Consider the following 19,614-nt stretch of genomic DNA (forward strand, 5'->3'; position numbering starts at 1 on the left):
TTGTCTGAGATACACTGCTTCACATTATTAAAAAAATACATAATGCATAATTTTAAATATTTATCATATGAAAGGCATTACCTGAAGAACAAAATCAAAGATGTGACGTCACAGTGACGTCACCATTTGTTAGCAAACTGCCCAACTGTTTCCAAGCAGTCGTTAATGAAGAATATAAGAAAGAAAACAAGTTGCGGTCGTATATTATTATTATTATTGTCTTATTATTATATTCATATTTGTATCCTATCGCTAAAAGAGGAGACAATTAGGTCACTCCCAGCGGTGACGTCGTGAAAGTCGGATAGGAGTGAGCATTCGACGTCGCCTGTCAAACATTAGCATCACAGCCAACATGGCGGACTGGGGTAAGACACCAACTTGGAGCTGATAGCAAGGAGTGAATTATTCACTCGTCACCGTCTTTGATACACGAATCATACGTTCCTTTGTTACAATAAACGGGTTGTAATTCTTAAACATTTAAAGTAGTATTTTTTTTTTGTATTTTATTTTACAGACGCTGACAACTTCGAACCGGAGGAGCCGACTCAAAAGGCGGCACAGCAGGACAAGTGGGAAGGCGAAGACGAAGACGACGAGGTTAAAGTAAGCGAATGTGGGACTTTTAATAATTTTAATAATTTGTTTTTAATCGAATGGAGTTAAATATGACAGTCAAACCCAAGCGCCACCTTCTGAGCTAGCCCAACTAGCTAACGTTAGCTAGCGGCTAACTCGTGTGTAACATGAGTGTAACCAGCGCGTGACTTGCCGTATTGTCGATATAATGTCGTAATATCCAATTTTCCCGGCGCTTTTGATATTAAACATGGCGACGTTTTTTTTTTAGATATTAGTTAGTTAGTGAGTTATCTACCCACAAGTCTCAGGGCTAAATTCACGTAACTCCCAAGCTAATCTCGTTTGACTAAGCAGCCTTGCTAACATGCTGGCTAGCTAACAGCGCTTCACCTTGCATCTGGAAACTACACCAAGTCACCCACGCTAGCTTCGTCTCCCGATCGCGACTTGAAACACGAACGATACTAATCGATACGATACGATGCCTCCGAATCGGTTGTCATAAACGATTTGCCGATTTTGCCTTCTGTGTAACGACTGAGACGCTCCGGATTCACACGCTTACAACATGAGGTGCAAGCTAGCTCACCCCGCTAACTGCTATGACACAAACACCATCTTGGATTATTATTATTTTTTTTTATTATTTTTAATAATATTGGCAAATATGGGAACGGTGAAAGTGACTTTTTTTATCGGCACGTTGTATCGGTTTCTGCACTGACATTGATGGCTCGGGGAAAGTGCTAGTTTGGAGGCCCCTTCAATTGTTCATCTCTGGAAAAAGAAAACTGATGACTGGCCACTGTATTAGGTACACCTGTGGTGCCTTTACAAATATTTTCATACTCATTTCTGATTGACACACTTGCAGAGGTAGTATTTAACTATATTTCCATGTATTTGTATTACTAAATAACTACTAAGTGCATTATTTAACTGCAGTTTGAATACTGGAAATCCTCAATTACATTTTACAAGTACTGTAAAATCATGTGTAAACTGTAACGCTCATATTTGTGATTAACACATTCAATCCCAGATATTTTTCAAATTTTAACCATGTGACCGGCTATTTTAGATGATTATGAAGAATATGATGTTTCTAGATAAATAGACTTCCTTTATTGTCATTGCACAATATCACAGCAGTGAAATTGCCAACGAAATGTCGTTGCCTGGCTCCCGTATAATAATAAATAATAATAATAACAACAATGTGGAGAAGAGATTACATCAAATGTGAACAACAATGTACAGCGTAAACCAGGGGTCTCAAACTCAATTTACCTGGGGGCCACTGGAGCTAGGGTCTGGGCGAGGCTGGGCTGCATCAGGTTTTCCAAGAAAACCAACAAAAACCGCATTTATTAAAAACAGAAAAATGAATAAACTTTGCTTTGGTTCAGATTTTCTACAAGAAAAGCTCTGATAAAACATTCCACTGTTCTCAAATATCTTACTTTTTATTTTTCTACACAAAATAAGATGAAAAATAAATAAACAAATCAAGAATAAAGAAAATCAACCAGTAATAAATAAATAAATATAATAATAATAAAACGGCAAATAATAAAAACTTAAGAAACCACATATAGTTGGTTGGTAGACAAATTATCTTTTTCAGATTAAAATGAACAAAGCATTATTAGAGCCCTGTAGACATGACAAAACACGACTATAGTCACATTTATACTCTTTTTATTTACAACATATTGCGCAACTGCAGGGTCTTGAGACACATGCTAACTCGCAAACTAGAGAGCTAGCGACCTAAACGGTAGCCTTCAAGTTATTTCCTTTAAACTTAAATAGCCAAAAACTTACCACTTCCACACGGATAGGGAGGATAACTATTAACAGTTATTTAACCTTTAACATGAACATTAATGAAACGTAATAATTTTTTCTGGGTACATGATACCATACAGCATCCATATCAAACTTGCGCGGGCTGCACTAACATTAAACTTTCACATCAAGGCGGTGGCCTCAAACTAGTGTCCTGCGGGCCACGTGTTTGAGACCCCTGAACTAAGTGTAAAGTTTCTGGTGTTTATGGTACGTTTTCTGTTCTTTAGTAATCAGCAATAGAACATAATTAGGTTTCAGGAAAATATAAGTTCCCAACAAAAAATGGGCGGAACAACAGATTTTTGTGAAATTATAAAATTTCAAGCTGAACTTTTTTTTTTTTTTTTAATTAGAAAGTTGACCCACTTTTTCTTCACAGGACAACTGGGACGATGAGGAAGAGGAGGACAAAAAAGGCGAAGCTGACCAATCTGGTATTTTATTAAATGCTCGCACCTCGACTCTTCTCCTGGCCCGGTGCCGCTTAAACATCTTTTTATTCGTTTACAGACGTTCCAAAGGTGTCTGAAAAGAAAAAGTTGAGTGAGAAGATTAAAGAGAAAGAAAACCGTTTCAGGAAAAGACAACAGGAACTAAAAGAAAAAGAATCGGAAGTTCAGGTGAGGTTTTTTTTGTCTCGCCCTTCAACTCGCCTGTGTTGTCTTTTTTTATAACGTGTTTTTATTTTTATCTAGCAAGATAATCTTAGCCCGGAAGACCAACTTGCAGAAAAGTTAAGGGTGCAGAAGCTGCAGCAAGATGCCGACTTGGAGTTGGCAAAAGATGCCTTCGGTAAGACTGGAGATGCCCACTGAAGTATCTTAGTGGGTTCTTTACATCTTTTCTCATTATGTACTGTGCATGTTATTGTAATGGTAATGGTTTTATTTCATTTGAACATGCATCAGATTACAATTGAATGCATCCCATAATTAGTTCACAGTTCCACATGTCCAAAAGGAGTAGGAAGAAGCAAAGCTTATTAAATCCTACCCCTCCATCTGGTACTTTTACAATCAGTTACAATTGTTCACTTCCTGCTTTCCTAATATAATTTAAGTGATTTATTTTTTTATTTTATTTTTTATTTTTACTTTTTATTTTTTTATCACATACTGAAGTGCGAGGTGATATGACCATACATTGACATAATGGGTAAAAAAATGTATCAGTATAATTCAGTAAAAAAAATATATTTATCAAATGTATTTATATTTTATATTATATTTATATTTTGTGTATATATATATATATATATATATACACATATATAATATATATATATATTTTGAGAACTCTATATATTAAATATATATATATATTTTTTTATTTTTACATTCAGTGCATTTTTTTACATTTGTTCACTTCCTGCTTTCCTAATATAATTTAAGTGATTTATTGTATATTCATTATTTATTTTTGTTTTATTTTATTTTATAATTTTATTTTATTTTTTAAAATTAAGAGATTTATATTTTATTTTAATTATTTATTCTTGTTTTATTTTAGTTTTATTTTTTAAATTTTAATTTTTTGTCACATACAAGGTGATATGATCTGTTTGAAGATGAACTATATCAGCAAGTTTATTTGTGATTTTTTTGAAATAAGGAGTTGGCGGCATTATGAATTATCCTTACTGACCTTTTTTTTGCAGTACATTTAGCGAGTGAAGATTGCTTTTATAGTTATTAGCCCATATTTCCACACAATAAGTAAGATATGGTAGAACCAGAGAGCAATAAAGAGTGTGGAGTGATTTTTCTGATTGAGAACAAATTTTGCTTTGTTCAATATTGAAATATTTCTGTCCACCTTATGTTGTGTATTTGTAATATGAGGTTTCCAGCTCATATTTTCATCTAGAAATGTATTTTCCTTCACCTTTTCAATGTCTACACCGTCTATTTGTATTTGCTGGTGCGTGTCCTTTCTGCTGTTAGCAAACCGTTTGATTTTTGTTTTATTTAGGTTCAAGGACAATCTAGTATTATCATCAAATTATCTTTTTAGTGTGACCATTTCTTCTGTGACCTTTCTAATGATTTCGTCTGTACTCCCTATAGAACAAAAAGCAGTGGTATTAAGTTCATCTCTCAACATAAATTGTCGGTTTCAGGAGTCGGAAGCTCTTCAGTAGCTGGAATCGATGCAATGTGTCCATCTTCCAAAGAGGACTTCACAGAGTTTGAGAAACTGCTGAAAGAAAAGCTATCCCAGTTTGAAAAATCAGTGCATTATTCCAGCTTCTTGGATTCCTTGTTTCGGGAGCTCTGTATCGCACGTAAGCGCGTCTATTCCCCAAATGCCTGTTTACAAATCCTGACTTCTAATGCTTTCATTGTTTGCACTTTCTCAGTGGAAGTGGACGACTTGAAGAAAATCAGTAATTCCCTTTCGGTTCTACTTAGTGAAAAACAGAAACAAGAAAAGGTAAGAGAATTGAGTGTTTTTTATTACAGTTTGTTACTATGGCAGCCAGGGGGCACTGTTGGCACGTTAGGAATAACTATAAAACCATGCCTATAAATTTGCTAACATTAAAAAAAAAAAAAAAGCTACGATGGGAGTGAGCAAATCAAGCGCTCCTTTTCTCCTACTTGTGCCATGTTGTGTGCCACATTATTATTATTATTTATTATTACTTATCTTCTTTTGTGTCTGTTATTATACTGGAGCCAGGCAACGACATTTCATTGGCAATTTCACTACTGTGTTTTTGTGCAATGACAATAAAGGGAGTCTATCTATCTATCTTTCTTGTAAACGAAAGCTTTGCAGCGAGAGGTGGAAGAAAAAAAATCGATTAACACACCAACAAACTCTCAAATACCTGCATCGCCCAACATGCCCACCCGTGAACTTTTCCATAAACAGTTTGGTTCCAGACTTGATCACTATTTCTTATTCATAAATCCAATATTTTCATATTTGGAGCACAGAAAACCTGTTTACAACCTTCTAAATATGTATTTTTTTTTTTTTTACTTAAGAGCCCCCTAGACATGAAATAACACCCCTATAGTCACATATACACTCTTATTCCCTAATTTGGGGAATTTTTAATTTTGAGTTTAGGCTGCAGTATGGCCAAAAGATGTTTATCATTGTTGTTGTTGTGAGGTAATTCAATCATTTGTGGTGACCGGCAATTAAGTCTTGTATGTGTGTTAGTAGTGACACCTAGTGGCCAGTGTAGACTACAGCTCATCTCGTCTTTTAATCCCTTTAAACTGTAAAGTAATCAATCCCTCGCTATGTCACTGTTCAAATAATTAATAAATGGTTGATTATGTTCTATTAGTCAAAAAAATTGTATTGCGGTCCCTCTGCATTAGTCATGTTATGAGATTTGACTTGAGAGTACGTTACCTTCCACACTGCTACTGAGCTAGCACAGCACGGCACAGCCGAGTGGGGGGTAAAAAAAAGGCTCTCTTCTCTTCCAGTGTGGAAGTGGTAAGTTTTGGCTTGTCCTCCTTTTCAAATTATTTTGAAACACTTAAGTTTAGAATAGGGCGGCACAGCGGTCGAGTGGTTAGAGTGCGCAGACCTCACAGCGAGGAGACCAGGGTTCAATTCCACCCTCGGCCATCTCTGTGTGGAGTTTGCATGTTCTCACTGTGGGTTTTCTCCGGGTACTCCGGTTTCCTCCCACATTCCAAAAACATGCTAGGTTAATTAGCGACTCCAAATTGTCCATAGATATGAATGTGAGTGTGAATGGTTGTTTGTCTATATGTGCCCTGTGATTGGCTGGCCACCAGTCCACGGTGTACCCCGCCTCTCGCCCGAAGACAGCTGGGATAGGCTCCAGGGTCGTGAGGGAAAAAGCAGTAGAAAATGAATGAATGAAGTTTACAATAAGTAAATTGAAGAGGCTAACTAGTTAGCTCGGTACCTTGCTACGCTAGAGGCCTGCCGTGATACTTAACACCGAATCATGTGACGTGAAGAAAAGATGATAGAAGTGGAAAAATGGCTATTGGGGTGTTATTTCAAGTCTACACGCCTCTAAAAAATGTTAAAACTCATATTTAGAAAGTTAAAAAATATTAAAAAAAATTAACGTTTAATTCTATATCATGAATTTAACTATCATGAAATTAACCACTATAAATGGGCGAGTACTGTATTTGTTTTACTTAATTTTACCTTAATTTTGTTTTTCTAAAGCTCGAAAAGGCTTAATTTAGACCAAGAATGTGTAGAAAAAGGCTCTCTTCTCTTCCCGTGTGGAAGTGGTAACATTTTTGGCTTCTCCTTTTCAAATTAAAAATGAAAAATGACTATTGCGGTGTTATTTCACGCCTCTAAAATATGTTAAAACTCATATTTAGAAAGTAAAAAAATATTTTAAAAAATTTACATTTAATTTTACCTTCATTTAGTTTTTCTAAAGCTCGAAAAGGCTTAATTTAGACCAAGAATGTGTAGAAAAAGGCGCTCTTCTCTTCCCGTGTGGAAGTGGTACATTTTTGGCTTCTCCTTTTCAAATAAAAAATGAAAAATGACTATTGCGGTGTTATTTCACGCCTCTAAAATATGTTAAAACTCATATTTAGAAAGTTAAAAAATATTTTAAAAAAATTTACATTTAATTTTACCTTCATTTAGTTTTTCTAAAACTCAAAAAGGCTTAATTTAGACCAAGAATGTGTAGAAAAAGGCTCTCTTCTCTTCCCGTGTGGAAGTGGTACATTTTTGACTTCTCCTTTTCAAATAAAAAATGAAAAATGACTATTGCGGTGTTATTTCACACCTCTAAAATATGTTAAAACTCATATTTAGAAAGTTAAAAAATATTTAAAAAAAATTTAGATTTAATTTTACCTTCATTTAGTTTTTCTAAAGCACGAAAAGGCTTAATTTAGACCAAGAATGTGTAGAAAAAGGCTCCCTTCTCTTCCTGTGTGGAAGTGGTACATTTTTGGCTTCTCCTTTTCAAATAAAAAATGAAAAATTACTATTGCGGTGTTATTTCACGCCTCTAAAATATGTTAAAACTCATATTTAGAAAGTTAAAAAATATTTTTTAAAAAATGTACATTTAATTTTACCTTCATTTAGTTTTTCTAAAGCACGAAAAGGCTTAATTTAGACCAAGAATGTGTAGAAAAACGCTTAATATGCATGTTTGACTTGCGGGTTGCAGTCGCCCGCAAACAAGTGGTCATCGGTCGATTTTTTTTTTTTTTTTTTTAAACGGCGAGAGTGACGTAGCGTCACGAACCGAGACGTTAAACCCAGCTCGTTTTTTTTTCTCTCCCCAGCAAAACAAAGGCAAGAAAAAGAAGAAAGGCGTCCTACCCGGCGGCGGTTTAAAAGCACAGATGAGAGACGACCTGGACTATGGCGGCTTTGACGGCGGCTACGCCCAGGAGTACGAGGACTTCATGTGACACAGGCTACACGGCCACGTCACGCCCCCCCCAACAAACCCCAACCCCCCCTCTTTTTCCAACCCTGAGTGATGCAGCTCTACCTTCTTATGCTGTCCGGTGCCATCCTGGAGGATCAGAACTTTGTGTTGCCCCCCCCTCTTTTCATCATGCTTCAGTGACTTCAGGGACTGTACTGGAAGCATCCGGTCTCACCTTCTTCTCTCTTTATGTTTAAACATATGGAATTGCCTTCTCTCTCTCTCTTTCTCTCGCTCTCTCTCTCATCACGCATCTTGGACTCAAACGCACATTCGCATCATCATCATCAAGTTTATCTGTTCGCTAACTCGCTTCCCGTTGTCTCCTTTCCAGGGCTCATTCGGAATGAAATGGCGCTCCGGTTCGGGAATAGCAGACGCCGTCGCAGTTAAACACACACACACACACACACATGTAGGGGACATAGAAACAGAAGGTTCTATGCAAATTCTTAAAAAAGCAGAATGTCATGTGTATATATATATTTTAGGTCTCACTCGTAAATGGTTTTCTCTTACAGTATATAGTATCTATAAGCGGGTTGCCAAATACAAAGCAATTATTCAATCTTTATGAATGGAGATATTTTATTCCGGGGAAATGGAAAAAAAAAAAAAAAAACGATGTTTATTTTCCCCCAGAAAAGCGCAGGACATTTTGAAAGATAAAAGGGAAAAACAAAGTATAAATAATTGACTTAATAACCACCACAGTTATTCTTATCAGTCGGTCTCTGGGATTGTTTTGGTTTGGGAAAACAATGGAGGCAAGAGTATTATGGTATTTTTTTTTTTTTTTTTGTGCATGACAAAATATCATTTATACTAGCGCGGAAAACAGGATGCTAGAAATTGAGTGAACAAAAAAAAAGGTCTCTAATCACTACAACTGCAGGCTTGTATCAAGTGTGGCGAGGAAAAAAAGTGGGGGGGATTGATTTCCGGGGTCCCCCCGCCCCCCGCATACCGTGTCTTCATATGGGCTACAGCCATTTTGAGAGCGATCTGTTTTCTCTTTTTCTAGAAGTTGACCAGTTGCAATGTTACATGGAGAATTGGCTTCTGTGTTGACATTAAGGCGTCTGCAGTATTTTATAAACATTTAATTTAATAAATCACTGGTCGAAATCGTGTGTGTCGTTTTACTAGGCGTGGGGTAACGAGATGAGACGATACGCCAGAATTGGATCAATGAAAAATTCATTTAATTAAGAAAAAATGCATAATTTTTTTTTCCTAAAATTGCAACCTTATTTTTATTTTTTATTTATTCTTGAAAAAGTTTTAAAATGTTTTTCATTCATTCATTTTCTACCGCTTATCCTCACGAAGGTTGCGTGGGGGTGCTGGAGCCTATCCCAGCTGTCTTTGGGCGAGAGGCGGGGTACACCCTGGACTGGTCGCCAGCCAATCACAGGACACATATAGACAAACAACCATTCACACTCACATTCATACCTATGGACAATTTGGAGTCGCTAATTAACCTAGCATGTTTTTGGAATGTGGGAGGAAACCGGAGTACCCGGAGAAAACCCACTCCACACAGAGATGGCCGAGTGTGGAATTGAAAAAAAATGCTATTGTGCTCATGTTAGCATGCTAACACCGAACATGATAGTGCCAAGTGTCTATATAAGTGTCTACCTATGGAAATGGCTAAAAATGCTACAATGCCAATGTTGACATGCTAGCAATATTAACATTAGCAATCAAACACATAACACAATAGTGCCAATGTGTCGAGCTAAAAAAATGTTATTGTGCTAATGTTAGCATGCTAACACCGAGCATGATAGTGCCAAGTCTTAGTCCTAGCATTATAGTGTCTACCTATGAAAATGCCACAATGCCAACGTTAACATGCTAGCAATATTAACATTAGCAATCAAACACATAACACAATAGTGCTAATGTGTCGAGCTAAAAAAAAATTTATGCTAATGTTAGCATGCTAACACCGAACATGATAGTGCTAAGTCTTAGTCCTAGCATTATAGTGTCTACCTATGAAAATGGCTAAAAATGCTACTCTGCTAATGTTAACATGCTAGCAATGCTAACATTAGCATGCAAACACAACATTTATTCATTTTCTACCGCTTATCCTCATGATGGTCGCAGGAAATGCTCGAGCCTATCCCAGCTGTCTTTGGGCCAGCCAGCCAATCACAGGGCACATATAGACAAACAACCATTCACACTCACATTCATACCTATGGACAATTTGGAGTCGCTAATTAACCTAGCATGTTTTTGGAATGTGGGAGGAAACCGGAGTACCCATGCGAAACACTCCACACAGAGATGGCCGAGTGTGGAATTGAACCTGGGTCTCCTACCTGTGAGGTCTGCACGCTAACCACTCTCCACTGTGCAGCCACAATGAAAAATGTTAAATTAAATATTGTGTTTTTTCTTCCCCAGGAAACAGTTGCCATTTCATGGTAGTTAAAACATACATATTGAACTAAAAGTGATATGTAGTAATCTGGCCACTAGGTGGCACTAATCTTCCATGGATGAGGACGTCCATCCTTCTTAGATTTACCCTAACCCCTCTGTGTTTGATGGAGGCAGCTGTGGATGCAGAGTGAAAAAGGTTCTCTCAATCTGTGTGGAAGTGGAAAATGTATGGCTTCTTACTTTTTGTTCTTTCCCACTCAGTTTGAATCCCTTTTAGATGGAATTGAAGGATAACTGGTTAGCTCGCCAGCTAGCGGCCTTGTAGAATCCCTGCCGCATTGTACAATCCGGTGGCAACAGTGAACTATAGGAATGTAATATAAATTGGTAATGGTTTTATTTCATTTGAGCATGCATCAGATTACAATTGAATGCATCCCATAATCAGTTCCCAGTTCCACATGTCCAAAAGGAGTAGGAAGAAGCAAAGCTTATTAAATCCTACCCCTCCATCTGGTACTTTTTACAATCAGTAACTGTTACATTTGTTCACTTCCTGCTTTCCTAATAGAATTTAAGTGATTAATTTAATTAATTTTAGGTTTTCGGGTTCTGGTTTTTATTTCCTAATAAAATAATAATAATTATTTTTCTAATATAATTTAAGTGATTTATTGATTTTTTTTTTTCATTTTAGTTTTATTTTAGTTTTACTTATTTTTATTTTTTTGTCACATATGACCATACAATGACATAATGGGTAAAAAAAAATGTATCAGTATCATTCAGTAAAAAAAAAATATATATATCTCAAATATATTTATATTTTATATTATATTTATATTATATTTTATGTATATATATATACAAATATATTAAATATATTTTTGAGAACTCTATATTAAATATATATAAATATATATATATATTTACATTCAGTGCAGGAAGTGAACAAATGTTACTGATTGTAAAAGTACCAGATTTTTTAATATATATATAACATTTATAAAAATATATATATTTTATTTAGATAACATATTTACTTAGAAAACAACAAATATATATATATATATATATATATATATATATATATATATATATATATATATATATATATATTTATAATCCATTAACACTATGCTACAAGAGAAGGAAAACAGACACCCATGCACAAAATATTGAAATAATTTTCATTATTTATGAGTATTATCATCCATATTGCCCGTGATTTTCTTCACGAACGAGAAATCACGTTTTTTAATTCACATTAGTGAAATACAGCGATGTCATTATCCTGCAACAATTTTAATAGTAATAAATATAATATTTACATTTTCAAGTAAATGCTACAGTACACGTGTAAGGATGACCATCATGGCATAGTACAGAAATAGGCTTCAGTTGATGTATTGTGTTATTTTAGTACTAAATGATATTTGGTTAATATTCATAATTATCGCTTTGTGATGTATATTTAGCTTCTGGCTTTGGTTCCTCTTCCTTGAGGATCTCTGGTGCTCCGTCTCCGACTATTCCGGGACGCGTTGGCTCTTTGCCGACGTCTATTTTGCCTGTCGTCCCCTCTCGTCACGCCGCCGCTTATCCGACCTTGAGAACTCTGTAGCGCCTGGAATACACTCTGTCGTGTCACTTCCCGATCGCCGCAAGTGAACGTCAACGCTACGCCCTCGTTGCTCTTCATAACTCGAGAAGTACCGTCCGATGTGCCGTCGAAACATCGCCCGAGTGCGATTTCCTTAGCCGCGCGGGGATCCTGATCAGTTACCGTGTAAATCCCGTAGTTGTGCCCGAGCGGATCGAGAGGCGCAAGCATCGTGAACTGATTTGTGTCGTTGTTGACGGCTAACGGCAAATGGTTCACCAGGTACTCCTGAAGAAGCGGATTAACGTGATCTCTTTTGCAGCTACCCTGCGGAACCACCTTGACTAGCGTCCGATCGACACGTTGCTGATCGTACAACATTCCGCTGCATTTGAATTCCAGGCACACCGCCGACAACGCCGTGTGGTCCATGTCGCGGATGCTACGGACGTCTCGAAGTCCGTACAGCTGACCCACCGTTTTCGGGTGAGTACCGCCCATGTTGTGAGATCGAACGTTAATCTCGTGCGGGCTGTTCATTTTGACTTTCACGTAACAGGCTCGGTATTCCATGGGTTTGGGCCACCAACTCAGATAGTCTTCGGTCCAGCTCATCGGATCGTCCTCGTTGAACGGTACCGTGTTATAGTCGTAACGATCGCCTTCCACTCGCGAGAAACGGAAATGCGCCGCGCTGAACGGCGATTCCTCGCATTCTTTCAAGTTCTCAAACGAATACACCGGTCCGTTCGATTCCTCGGCTGCGTTTGGACTCGGTTTCGCTAAGTTGATACTGAACGCAGTTTTCTTCAGTTTGGGGTTTTCGTGATCCGTGCGTTTGTAGTTCAGTTTCCCCAAATAAGGCTGAGGCACTCCGATTAGATTAGGATTAAGTTTCGGCGCCGAAGCCACGGCTTCCAGTTCTTCGCCGCCGAGGTTAGCCGTAACAAATGCGGAATAAGCGTCAGTCTTTAACTCGTCGCAGAACGCGGGAAGACAAGCGCCGTTGGGACCGGTAATGACGCTGTCAAAACGTCCCCAGGCGCGAGGGTTCGTGGAGTACCCGGCAGTGGGTTCCATATTTATAAGGCTCACTACGACTCCCTCGACTTGTTCGCTGGGCATAAAACGTTCGCTTCGGAATGCCCTCACTTTCACGTAACATCTCCGGTTCTCCGGAACGTCCAAGTTAAAAAGACGCCTCTCTCTGATCTCCATGTTACCGATCAGAAATGTTCTCTCTTCCCGTTTGGTTCTCGGTTTCTTCTCAAACTCTAAAGTTCCCTCTTCCTCCCAAAGACCGGTATCCGGGTTGAGAGACCACAACTTCATGGCACGGCGATGTTCATGCATTGTCACTTGCGTAGAATCCAGCAGGACTTTGACTTCACCCGCATTCAGAGGTTCATTGGTTTCTCCGTCGCGGAAGTCGACCGAGAACATTCCGTAGGTTCTAAGCGGAAGTGTATCTCCGTCATTCCCGATGAAGTTAAGATCACTTTGGGCTGCAGCTGCTGTAGAAACATCTCTAGGGTCCAGAAATGTTACGCTAGCGTTAACGTTTCCTGTGAACACTTCCCCGTTGGGTTTATAGAACGAATTGGGCGGAATCTGAATATGAGCCATCGGTTCCAGACCTTCTACCTCGCCGAGGTCAAGAGTGTTGCTTTCCGAGGCGCTAATCGTCACCGGGGTTTTCTTTCTCAGAAGTTTGATTTCATGGTAAACGGCACCTCCTTTGGAGTTGAACGGAAGTACCTTAGTAGTGTTGATGAATTTACTCATGTTGTCCACAAACGTCAGAACCAACCTTTCGGTTTCAGGAGGAACGTGGATGGTGAAAGTACCTTTGTACCCCGTACGACCGATTCTTACGCCGTTCATAAAAACGTGTCCGAATCTCATCGGTTCGCTATTATCTGCCGCGACGGCTCGACCGTGCACTATAGCTTTCGTGTCGACGCATTTCTGACATCCGCATTCGGTAACCACCTTTACGGGTAATCGGTACCCCTGACACGTTAGATGCGTCTCCTCCATCTTTGCTACGCCACAACAGTATGCTACTTTATCTTTGCATCTGATACCGCTATCCAATCGGCCGGCGCATGTACCGGAAGTACATTTACCCACATCGTAGTAAAATGACTCTGTACTGTTTTGGTAGCAGTCGTGCGGAAGACGTATCAACTGGGAATCAGGCCTGGGGTCGCAGGAGTGGCTATTTCTGCCTGAAAATGTATCACCAGTATATATTAGTCGTCACTATTATTATGATTCTTCGTATTAGTAGTTCACTTACCGATAATTTTAAGAGTAGCCGCTTTGGTCTTAATGGCCCCGGATGGACCGCTTGCCCTGCAGTAGTACTCGCCAGCTTGTTCGGGGTGCAGATCCTTTAGAACCAAGGTTCTCTCCGAATGTTTCTCTAAGAGACTGTCGTTATGGAACCTGTTGGTTCATACGAAGACATTACAAAAAACGAAAAACGTTTTTTGTGATACTTGAACAAAAAAAACATCAGGTTCTACCATTGATACTTGTCCGGTTGCGGTACTCCGGACACACTGCAACAGAAGGCGGCGGTTTGACCCTCCCTTCTGGCTTTGGTATCAGGGTTGCTCAAGACATGAAGCTTCTCTGGGAAATTACAGGAATTAAATTACAGGAAGAACACAATCAGATCAGAACATGTTTACTGTACCTGCTCGTTTCAGCTGAACGCTAATAACCGAGGTACGCTCGGTGTTCTTCGGAACGACAACGTTGAGGTTGGCATGGCCCTGCAGTCGAATCGTCAATGTGGTGTTGCCGTCGGGGCAGAGTCCGGGGATACGGAAATGTCCGTTATGGTCTGTGAGGGTGAGGAGTTTGTTGGAGACAAGTATCGCCGCCCCCTCGGCAATGAGACCGCCGGCGCCGCGGGCCGAGCCCAACAGGATGTGGTCTTCGCACATGCACGCGTCACACTCTGCGTTGACCCTACCCATCAGACACTGAAGGGTGCATTCTGACGGGAAAACAAAGCAAGTATTACTGGTATTACTACAGCTAGTATTACTAGTACTTACAAGTCAAGGTCTTGATTCACTGGAGTTACCCATGATTCAGTGGAACTCCAGTACCAATGAGTCAGTGACAGTAATGGTAATGGTTTAATTTCATTTAAACATGCATCAGATTACAATTGAACGCATCACATAATCAGTTCACAGTTCCACATGTCCAAAAAGGAGTAGGAAGAAGCAAAGCTTATTAAATCCTACCCCTCCATCTGGTACTTTTACAATCAGTTACATTTGTTCACTTCCTGCTTTCCTAATATATTTTAATTTTAATTTTAATTTTAATTTTAATTTTAATTTTAATTTTAATTTTAATTTTAATTTTAATTTTAATTTTAATTTTAATTTTAATTTTAATTTTAATTTTAATTTTAATTTTAATTTTAATTTTAATTTTAGGCTTAGGGGTTTTCCGGGTGTTTCGGGTTTTCCGGGTTTCTCGGGTTTCTTGGGTTTCTGGTTTATCGGTTTCTTGGGTTTCTGGTTTCTCGGGTTTCTGGTTTTCGGTTTCTGGTTTTCGGTTTCTGGTTTTCGGTTTCTCTGGTTTTCGGTTTTTGGTTTCTTTCTTTTGGTTTTTTAATTTTAATTTTAGGCTTAGGCTTAGGTTTAGGGGTTTTCCGGGTTTCTCGGGTTTCTTGGGTTTCTGGTTTATCGGTTTCTGGTTTTCGGTTTCTCGGGTTTCTGGTTTCTCGGGTTTCTGGTTTCTCGGGTTTCTGGTTTTCGGTTTCTCTGGTTTTCGGTTTTTGGTTTCTGGTTTCTGGTTTCTGGTTTTCGGTTTCTGGTTTCTGGTTTCTGGTTTCTGGTTTCTGGTTTCTGGTTTCCGGTTTCTGGTTTCTGGTTTCCGGTTTTGTTTCGCAAATAATACCAGCTTTAAGTCTTTCGTGACTTTGGCGATATCATTGATATCATTGAGTCTGTGAATTTTTTTCATTTTGTCGAGTCCGATGCAGCTAACATTACCAGTTCTTATATCACTCAAGTGACTTTGGTACTCGATTTCCTGGAGTCACCTGTGACTTGGTCAAGTACCAGTGAGTCTATCTTACCTGTCGGACATTCCTGTCCGTGACATTCCTTTCTCTCTACCGTTGGGCCGGCGCAAAGAGTTGGATCAGAACTGCAGCTCCTGGAGCGAATTTGGACTCCCAATTGACCACAGAGAGCAGAACATGGACTCCAGTCTGACCATGGACTCCAGGTTTCCTGAAAGTTCAGGTCGATACCTGTGGTGGACAGTGATATTTTGATACGGAGTGACATCTGCAGATTGCTTGTCATCGGTTTAACTTCAAGAACAACATCTGGAACAAACCTTTGGGACAAAGGAATCGTACTGCATAGTTGGAACAATTTCGATCTGGACCTTGTTCTTCATTGAGACACCAGAATCCCACAGTGGGGTCCGCATGGACCTTCTCTCCAGTTTCTCGCGCTGGGACCCAGTCGGTGGTTCTGGCCTCCAGAGCTCGCGGGGTCCCACACACTCGGGCGCGGTAGTAGAAGCGAATGGCTTCCAGTTGCTCATAATCCCCACGGCCGCCTGGATGGTCCACGTTGAACCATGTGGTCCACTCGTAGTTGTCTGGGTCAGAAACAAAACATGGACATATGTATCTCGAGATGGTCGGGAGAGTCATACAGTTGGACCCAAACAAGCTTACCTTCAGAGTAGTGCACAGAAGGGTCCGGATCTTTGATGTCAGTCCTCCATAGTCCTACAAGAGACAGAAGATTCCATTGACTGAGTTCTTGTGCTCCAGTCCTATGGTAAAAATAATAATAATAACACGAAGGAACATCTTGTTGAGTCTTGGTAGCGAAATGGAGAGTTCGGTATCCACTCTACTGTCTGTGAGTGACACTGAAACTAGCGACTGTTAGCCCGCTGGATAAATATCATTTTTCATGCTAGCTGCTACAATAACAATATTGCTGTAGCTTAGTTAATATACAGGTCACTTATGTAAATGGAGTATGGTCAATGAAGAAACAGCCACTTAAAATGTCCGCTCTCAATGGGATGGCTGTATCTTCCAGCACAAGACTTGTGCTCCAGGCTTCTGGTTAAAAAAAGAATAATAATAATAATAATAACACGAAAGAGCATTTTGTTGAGTCTTGGTAGCGAAATGGAGAGTTCGGTATCCACTCTACCGTCTGAGTGACACTAAAACTAGCGACTGTTAGCCCGCCAGATAAATATAGTTTTTCATGCTAGCTGCTACAATAATAATATTGATGTAGCCTAGTTAATATACAGGTCACTTATGAAATGGAGTATGGTCAATGAAGAAACAGCCACTTAAAATGTCCGCTCTAAATGGGATGGCTGTATCTTCCAGCACAAGACTTGGGCTCCAGTCTTCTGGTAAAAAAAATAAAAAATAATAATAACACGAAGGAACATCTTGTTGAGGCTTGGTAGCGAAATGGAGAGTTCGGTATCCACTCTACTGTCTGTGAGTGACACTGAAACTAGCGACTGTTAGCCCGCCAGATAAATATAGTTTTTCATGCTAGCTGCTACAATAACAATATTGCTGTAGCTTAGTTAATATACAGGTCACTTATGTAAATGGAGTATGGTAAATGAAGAAACAGCCACTTAAAATGTCCGCTCTCAATGGGATGGCTGTATCTTCCAGCACAAGACTTGGGCTCCAGTCCTCTGGTAAAATAAAAATAATAATAATAACACGAAGGAACATCTTGTTGAGTCTTGGTAGCGAAATGGAGAGTTCGGTATCCACTCTACTGTCTGTGAGTGACACTGAAATTAGCGACTGTTAGCCTGCCAGATAAATATCATTTTTCATGGTAGCTGCTACAATAACAATATTGCTCTAGCTTAGTTAATATACAGGTCACTTATGTAAATGGAGTATGGTCAATGAAGAAACAGCCACTTAAAATGTCCGCTCTCAATGGGATGGCTGTATCTTCCAGCACAAGACTTGGGCTCCAGTCCTCTGGTAAATAATAATAATAATAATAATAACACGAAGGAACATCTTGTTGAGTCTTGGTAGCGAAATGGAGAGTTCGGTATCCACTCTACTGTCTGTGAGTGACACTGAAATTAGCGACTGTTAGCCTGCCAGATAAATATCATTTTTCATGCTAGCTGCTACAATAACAATATTGCTGTAGCTATGTTAATATACAGGTCACTTATGTAAATGGCTATTTCTTCGCTCTCTCGCTCTCTTTCTCTCTCTCTCTCCGACAGGGACCCACCTTGAACTGAAAAAACTGAAGCCGGAATGAGTCCCAGGGCGACAAGGAACAGCCTGGCTGCCATTTTCACACTTTGAACCTCCCGTCTTCTGTGATGTTTGGCACCAGGATCCGATAAAAAGGTAAACACTTACTTCTGCCGGGAGTAAAAAACAAACAAACAAAAACATAAAAACAATAATTATATGAGACATAATAATACTCGTACTTTGACATCATTTGCAATAAGTGGAGGGGAGGGAAAACAAAAAAAAAAAAACAAAAAAAAAAAACAAGACTCAGGTTACAAGTTACACATCTGTGTTAGCCATCAGCATTTGTCAAGGGGAGCGCTTGATTTTTTTTTCTGCACTTCCCAAATCGTCACACACATAAAACTTTACATTAAAATAGAAACCCATTTGATTAAATTTGCAGGATAATAATAATGCCGATTATAGTCGATGAGTCTGATATGTATGGAAATGAAAATCCCCCCCCCCAGTGCAGAAATAGTATCAAAGTACACATAGTAGCTACTCACCCCCGTGTGCACCTTTATGCAAGCCTGCTCCTGTTCTTATTCCACTCCGCTTTTCTAATTCCACATGTTTCTTCTTCTCCTCCGTTGTTGGTCTTCAAGTGAACTTCAACGCACTCGTTCTCTGTGTGTGTGTGTGTTTTATACTCGTCTGCCAGGAACACCCCCCCCTCCCTCCCTCCCTTCTTCCTTCCTCTTCATTACATGCTTGTACTAGTACATCTGTTATTACTATTACATCCTTAAAAAAATCAGCCCGTATCGTACAGTGGATCCCCATCACTACTCCGAAAAATTCCCAGTTTTTTTGTGAATTTAAAAAAAAAAAATCACATTTCATTCACCATAGTTCAAAAAGAGGTGTCGCTCTCATTCATTTGTTTATTTACGTAATGTTTGGGTCCCGTTTGACCTTCATCAGACATATTAAATTACATCTAAAAAAACAACCAATTAGCTAAAAATGTCATCCAGACTGTGATGGTTGGGACATGTCCAAAAAGCCAAAAAAGAAAGAAAAATATTTAAGAAAAAAAATACATAAAAATGTTTTCATAAAATTGCAACCTTATTTGTATTTATTATTATTATTATTTTTTATTTTTTTTTAATTTTTTTATTTTTTTTATTATTATTTTATTATTTTTTTATTTTTATTTAAATCTTTTATTTATTCTTGAAAAAGTTTTAAAATGTTTTTCATTCATTTATTCATTCATTCATTTTCTACCGCTTATCCTCACAAGGGTCACGGGGGGTGCTGGAGCCTATCCCAGCTGTCTTCGGGCGAGCCAGCCAATCACAGGGCACATATAGACAAACAACCATTCACACTCACATTCATACCTATGGACAATTTGGAGTCGCTAATTAACCTAGCATGTTTTTTTTGGAATGTGGGAGGAAACCGGAGTACCCGGAG

The 19,614-nt window shown here is 38.8% G+C and overlaps 2 protein-coding genes across 2 annotated transcripts; one reads left to right on the top strand and one right to left on the bottom strand.

Moving 5' to 3' along the window:
* The first annotated feature begins 166 nt into the window (after positions 1 to 166).
* On the top strand, positions 167 to 8,989 carry eif3jb (eukaryotic translation initiation factor 3, subunit Jb). Its single transcript, XM_058078329.1, has 8 exons — positions 167 to 368; positions 521 to 609; positions 2,819 to 2,873; positions 2,950 to 3,059; positions 3,135 to 3,231; positions 4,559 to 4,723; positions 4,799 to 4,872; positions 7,713 to 8,989. The coding sequence occupies exons 1-8, from the start codon at positions 356 to 358 to the stop codon at positions 7,839 to 7,841; spliced, it is 732 nt and encodes a 243-aa protein (XP_057934312.1). The 5' UTR covers positions 167 to 355; the 3' UTR covers positions 7,842 to 8,989.
* A 2,483-nt stretch (positions 8,990 to 11,472) lies between these two features.
* cilp (cartilage intermediate layer protein, nucleotide pyrophosphohydrolase) lies at positions 11,473 to 18,840 on the bottom strand. The gene is made up of 9 exons (XM_058078021.1): positions 18,696 to 18,840; positions 18,173 to 18,308; positions 16,597 to 16,650; positions 16,248 to 16,517; positions 15,982 to 16,158; positions 14,575 to 14,880; positions 14,402 to 14,510; positions 14,173 to 14,321; positions 11,473 to 14,101 (listed from the first exon to the last, which is right to left on the bottom strand). Exons 2-9 carry the CDS (start codon positions 18,234 to 18,236, stop codon positions 11,742 to 11,744), a joined length of 3,489 nt encoding a protein of 1,162 aa, XP_057934004.1. The 5' UTR covers positions 18,237 to 18,308; positions 18,696 to 18,840; the 3' UTR covers positions 11,473 to 11,741.
* Positions 18,841 to 19,614: the final 774 nt, after the last annotated feature.

The sequence above is a fragment of the Doryrhamphus excisus genome, chromosome 7 (assembly GCF_030265055.1).
Source record: "Doryrhamphus excisus isolate RoL2022-K1 chromosome 7, RoL_Dexc_1.0, whole genome shotgun sequence".
In the NCBI taxonomy this organism is placed as follows: domain Eukaryota; kingdom Metazoa; phylum Chordata; class Actinopteri; order Syngnathiformes; family Syngnathidae; genus Doryrhamphus; species Doryrhamphus excisus.